Below are 6,024 nucleotides of genomic sequence, written 5' to 3' on the forward strand. Positions count from 1 at the left end.
CCGGGAAAAAATGTCGAAATATCGAAAAACGTCTAAGAGGTTTTTTATTCGTATACAGTATTAGAATAACATCCGGTAGTCGGTTTTTTGATTTATCAATTTTTGATTAATTACTATTATTATTAAAACGTAATAAAATATGGTATTCATCGTTAGTCGTTCCCTACATTAAATATTTTTATTTAAATTACATTCGCGTTACTTGTAATTATTTTCATGACTAATATATTACTTTCCTTCTTCATTCAAAAAGTAGGGCTTTACAAATAACGTTAATTATTAAAAACAAAAATTATAATTGCCCACCTAATGTATATTATTTATTTTATTAAATATATTAGACAACTGTAATTGTTGTTGTATTCAATAATTATATTGTATATTTTAATTTCTTATATCATATTTTTAAATATATATATTAATTATATATTCATTTAATATGATATAATTATTTGAACTTAAAAATGTGGTGGCCCTAAAAAGGGCCGTTTTAAATGAGTGTGCTAATCACGCAGTGGCGGATGGTGGAAGTTATCTGTGGAAATAAAATATTAATATTATAAGTTTATCATAATTTACATGCTCATATACAGGGTGTCCCGTGAGGATTTACCCATTGCAATATCTCCCGAAATAATGGTGATATCGAAATTCTGATTTTGTAATAAGACTCACAGGGATAAGAACTACAATTATTTCATACTTTAATTAATTTTAATGTTTTGGTAAAAAAGTTAAAAAATACATTTTTTTATTTAATTATTTCCAAAAAAATTGAAGAGAGCCATTTTATAGAGTTTATTTTTTTGAAGATATTGATGTTTCAAAATTTTATTTTCATAATTTTCCTGATTTTTAATATTTTTTTTAGTTTCGAGAAAAATTGCGAATTATTATAATTAACACCGTAATGTTATCAAACATGTGATCCGCCGCACCGCACGCATTCCCATACAGACGGCCGAATATCTTCCGTGTTCCTAATAGTTATACATTTTTAATCATATTTTATTTCTTCAAAACTAGAAAAATATTAAAAATCAGGAAATCAATGAAAACAAAATTTTGAAACGTCAATATTTTCAGAAAAATAAACTACAAAATGGCTATCTTTAATTTTTTTGGAAATAATTAAATAAAATAATATATTTTTTAACTTTTTTACCCAAACAATTAAATAAATTTAAAAATGAAATAATTGTATTTCTTATCCCAGTAAATCATATTTTAAACCAGAATTTTGATATCTCTATTATTTCGTGAGATATCGCAATGGGTAAATTCTCGCCGGACACCCTGTATGATATGAGTGGATATGACGTAACCTGAAAAGAGATGTTTTAAATGTGTTTTATCACATTAAAGCCGTTTTATCAAGGTACCTCTAGCATTCTGGACAGTGACAATCGTCAATGTCCCGTTTCATTGGTTCGTATCCAATGCCCGGATATGCCCTTGCAACGTCGCTCATGAACCTTTTGAAACGGTCGCTGGTTGTAGGAAGGCGATTTAGTATATTGGTTCGATACATCCATTCGCCAATGTACGAATCCGCTACCCGCTTGCAATTGCATCTTGTTAAGATGCGTTTTAATTCCCTCCACGATCTTTCTATATGCTGCGTGTGGTAGCGAATTGGTTCTTGGTTTGGTGGCCGAACTCCTTCCCACTGCTTATCTAAGCATTCTTGGCTAAATCTGCCAGTCCCTACCCAAATTGGTGGCTCATTTTTTGGAGGCTCAACAAAGTTTATTGAGTGGTTTACCACTCCATGACCACTAAAATGAATTAAAAATATCAATTATTTAAAAAAAAAATGTACGGTAGGTTTCAATCTTGCATATATTTTTTAAATTTTATTTGGTTATTATTTTAATAAATTTATTTTATTAATTTATTTTCATTTTTATAATACTATATAATACTTATATATTACTTTATAATATTTACCTAAATATATTACCACATTGACCATAAGCCCTCCACATGTCACTACATATAAATGCATCTTGGTTAATGTATTTTTGCATCAGTGGTAGTAGCGTGTCAGTTGACCTGTCCGGGACTATAACACCAAATACTTGTTTGGTAGTACGACTTATACCACCTTAATAATTATATTACAAATTTCTGTATTTATTATCTCACAAATTATTAATTTATGATTTATGATCGTTATTTTCAATTACCAAATAACCACACAGCATTCCATGCCATAACACGCCCAACGTTGTATTTAGCTCTGAACAGATGCGTCTCATCTACTTCCACGATATCATGTTCATTGCCGATCATTAGGTAGTCGTGGTTCATTATTTTAGTGGCTACGTCCCTAAAATATTCAGTATAAGCAACCGCTGTGTCTGTAGATATATTCACCTATTATTCAAAAACATATTTATTTTTTTATTTAAATTCCGCGAAAATAAGTAAATAAATTACTTGATTCACAATAGTATCATCAAATTAATAATAATAATAATAATAATAAAATTATACAATAATAATTATTATTATTATATAGTTATTGAGATCGCGCGTTATATCATAAACGCAATTTCAATAAAAAAAAAAAAGCGGGTAAGTCGTGGATATCGCTCTATTGTTTAGTAGGTTACAAGTGGGTTACTGTAATGGATGGAATTAAAAATGAATCCAATGATATTATATCATTGTATGCGGAAAACGATTCTGAGCGAAGACGGTTTATCTGTCTAGAATATATTATAGATTATTAAAAATTTTCAAATCTTAGAATTAAAAAGAAAAACTTTTATGAATCTCTATCTAAGATAATATGAACATTGCCGTAATTTTTACGTATTTAGTCAAAATTTGAACTTTAAATGCTTATAAAAAAAATTCGTGCGGACGAATTTTTAATATTTCTTAACTTATATTGTTACAATGTGTTAGAAGCCTTGTATTAAATTTTCAAGCTTTTCTACCGAACAAATAAATTTTTATCGATATTTATAGAAAAAAAAACTAAAAAAGTTGAAAAATTAAAATGTCAGCAAACAACTCAAAACAAATCTAAATATTTTGAAAATTTTATCAAATATATAAAATGACTATATAGACATTCAGTGAAAATTTTAAGTATCTGCGGTCATTTGTTTTAGAGTTACACCAAAATAAAGAAATCGCTAAAAGCGAAAATCCAATGTTGTAAAAATTTAAATTTCAAATGCTCATAAAAATTTAATTTGAATTTCCGGTGGAATTTTTATTTGTGATAAAGATTGAAAAACTTGTAAGTAATCTTGTATTAAATTTTTAAATCTTAGATTTAAAAAGAAAATTTTTTATGCATTTCTAGCTTAAAATAATTTGCGAATTTTTGTGATTTTTACGTATGTTGTCAAAATTCAAACTTTGAATTCTTATAAAAAAAATTGTGACTGTATATTTATTTTATTTTAAAAATCGAAGCATTTTTACTGCCCCAAAACGTGATGACAGACATAAAAAAAAAATAAAAACACACATCAATATATCGCTCCGCTCAGAATCTAAAATGAGGATGCTTAGTTCTGAATTTTATAGGCATTAAAATTAAAATTATAATTTACATTTTAACTCTAGAATAATAGTGTTTTATTAATAATACCTATTCTGATGTCTACGAGATTCTTTTGTTATTTGATATGCAGTGATCGTAATACATGAACGCAAAAAATATTGGGGTTGCTATTATGATTTGCTATACTATTAATAGCAATATACTATTGTTTTAGGACAGAGTAAATAATTTTTAATCGACGCAATAATTTTAAAAACTATTAATTAAAACTATAACTGCTAATAACTGCTATATTCAAATATAAAATTAGAATAATTATGTCTTAGGTATCTTTTGCTAGATAATTTACAACTTATAACTTATAAAATGCTTCTACTTAGTAATTATGTAGGCATTATACAAATTCAAATTAATTTACCTCTCGTTGGATCGTTGCTGTGTCCGAATTGATTAACCACAAATAAATCATTTGAACGATTTTATTGCAGCCCAACTCTCCAGCAGTATGTACATACTCTAAAAACGTATTTTTAGTTGGATTCATTTTATGGCCACCCCCACATTTGAACCTGTAGCCGAGTTTCCGACTGGAATCAATAACTCGATACATTGGTCTTCCACAACGACATTCAGGCACATCAAATTCATTCGGAATAATGCCAAAATATGTAAAAATAATTTTACCTTGCCTCCCAGATGAAATACGTTGCTCTTCAGTTATATCAGGCCCCAAAAAGGCACCTAATGAAAATACTGACAGACAATTTGGTTGAAGCAACGTGTTAATATCCATAGTAGTATAGTATAACAATTAACAAAAGTTAAAAACACTACTTTACGATTAGAAAACTCAAATCGGAATGACGAATTGACGGGATTTCAGTGAATATACACCAAAGATGGCTAAAATTAAACACGTTGTTTTGACTGGGTCTATCACGCACATCAGGCGGATATTCGTATGCATTTCCGAGGATTTTAATCATAAATTATAATTGTTAGTGGATAGTCTGTTCTTGGTTACTTATACATTAGTGTATTTTATTACGACGTTTTAATAATTTCATTACGACGTCAACCGATATGTTGCTACCAATCATGCAAAAATATATACCTACACCACGATCATAGGCGTAACTATAGGGGGGCTATGATATAAGAAATTAAAATATAAAATATAATTATTGAATACAACAACAATTACAGTTGTCTAATATATTTAATAAAATAAATAATATACATTAGGTGGGCAATTATAATTTTTGTTTTTAATAATTAACGTTATTTGTAAAGCCCTACTTTTTGAATGAAGAAGGAAAGTAATATATTAGTCATGAAAATAATTACAAGTAACGCGAATGTAATTTAAATAAAAATATTTAATGTAGGGAACGACTAACGAATACCATATTTTATTACGTTTTAATAATAATAGTAATTAATCAAAAATTGATAAATCAAAAAACCGACTACCGGATGTTATTCTAATACTGTATACGAATAAAAAATCTCTTAGACGTTTTTCGATATTTCGACATTTTTTCCCGGACCCAAGAGCCAAGTGGGTCCGTGAAAAGCGGTCGGAAAATCGATAAATCAAAAAACCGACAACCGGATGTTTTTCTAATACGGTATACGAATAAAAAACCTCTTAGACGTTTTTCGATATTTCGACATTTTTTCCCGGACCCAAAAGCCAAGTGGGTCCGTGAAAAGCGGTCGGAAAATCGATAAATCAAAAAACCGACAACCGGATGTTTTTCTAATACGGTATACGAATAAAAAACCTCTTAGACGTTTTTCGATATTTCGACATTTTTTCCCGGACCCAAAAGCCAAGTGGGTCCGTGAAAAGCGGTCGGAAAATCGATAAATCAAAAAACCGACAACCGGATGTTTTTCTAATACGGTATACGAATAAAAAACCTCTTAGACGTTTTTCGATATTTCGACATTTTTTCCCGGACCCAAAAGCCAAGTGGGTCCGTGAAAAGCGGTCGGAAAATCGATAAATCAAAAAACCGACAACCGGATGTTTTTCTAATACGGTATACGAATAAAAAACCTCTTAGACGTTTTTCGATATTTCGACATTTTTTCCCGGACCCAAAAGCCAAGTGGGTCCGTGAAAAGCGGTCGGAAAATCGATAAATCAAAAAACCGACTACTGGATGTTTTTCTAATACGGTATACGAATAAAAAACCTCTTAGACGTTTTTCGATATTTCGACATTTTTTCCCGGACGCGTATTTACATATCCCACTTGATTTGAGCACCATAGTGCTAAATTCAGGTACGATTTGGAAACCAATAAATTAAATACATTCCCTACTGGTATTCAGCACTCTTATTTTATTGTCAATAATCTTTTAACTACATTATAAACTTAATAAGTATTTTACTGAAAATTTTCAATGAGTTACTTTAGAACAATGATAACTGATTTAAGAAAAAAAAATTGTTCACAAATTGTTACTTTTATTAGGTACCTAGGTAT

At 29.2% G+C, this 6,024-nt stretch overlaps 1 protein-coding gene across 2 annotated transcripts; it reads right to left on the reverse strand.

The window, feature by feature from the left end:
- Nucleotides 1-351: 351 nt before the first annotated feature.
- LOC149062065 (uncharacterized) lies at nucleotides 352-4,662 on the reverse strand. Of its 2 annotated transcripts, none has more exons than XR_016190685.1 (5): nucleotides 3,945-4,662; nucleotides 2,190-2,379; nucleotides 1,951-2,107; nucleotides 1,326-1,778; nucleotides 352-535 (listed from the first exon to the last, which is right to left on the reverse strand). XR_016190685.1 is itself a non-coding variant. In XM_089221829.1 (5 exons), the coding sequence occupies exons 1-4, from the start codon at nucleotides 4,317-4,319 to the stop codon at nucleotides 1,385-1,387; spliced, it is 1,116 nt and encodes a 371-aa protein (XP_089077955.1). In that variant the 5' UTR covers nucleotides 4,320-4,658; the 3' UTR covers nucleotides 352-535; nucleotides 1,383-1,384. The 2 variants fall into 2 exon arrangements, 1 of the variants encoding a protein (XP_089077955.1); XM_089221829.1 differs by having other exon boundaries at nucleotides 1,383-1,778; nucleotides 3,945-4,658.
- Nucleotides 4,663-6,024: the final 1,362 nt, after the last annotated feature.

The sequence above is a fragment of the Diuraphis noxia genome, unplaced genomic scaffold (genome assembly GCF_037042655.1).
Source record: "Diuraphis noxia isolate RWA-SAM2 unplaced genomic scaffold, SU_Dnox_SAM2 contig0001, whole genome shotgun sequence".
In the NCBI taxonomy this organism is placed as follows: domain Eukaryota; kingdom Metazoa; phylum Arthropoda; class Insecta; order Hemiptera; family Aphididae; genus Diuraphis; species Diuraphis noxia.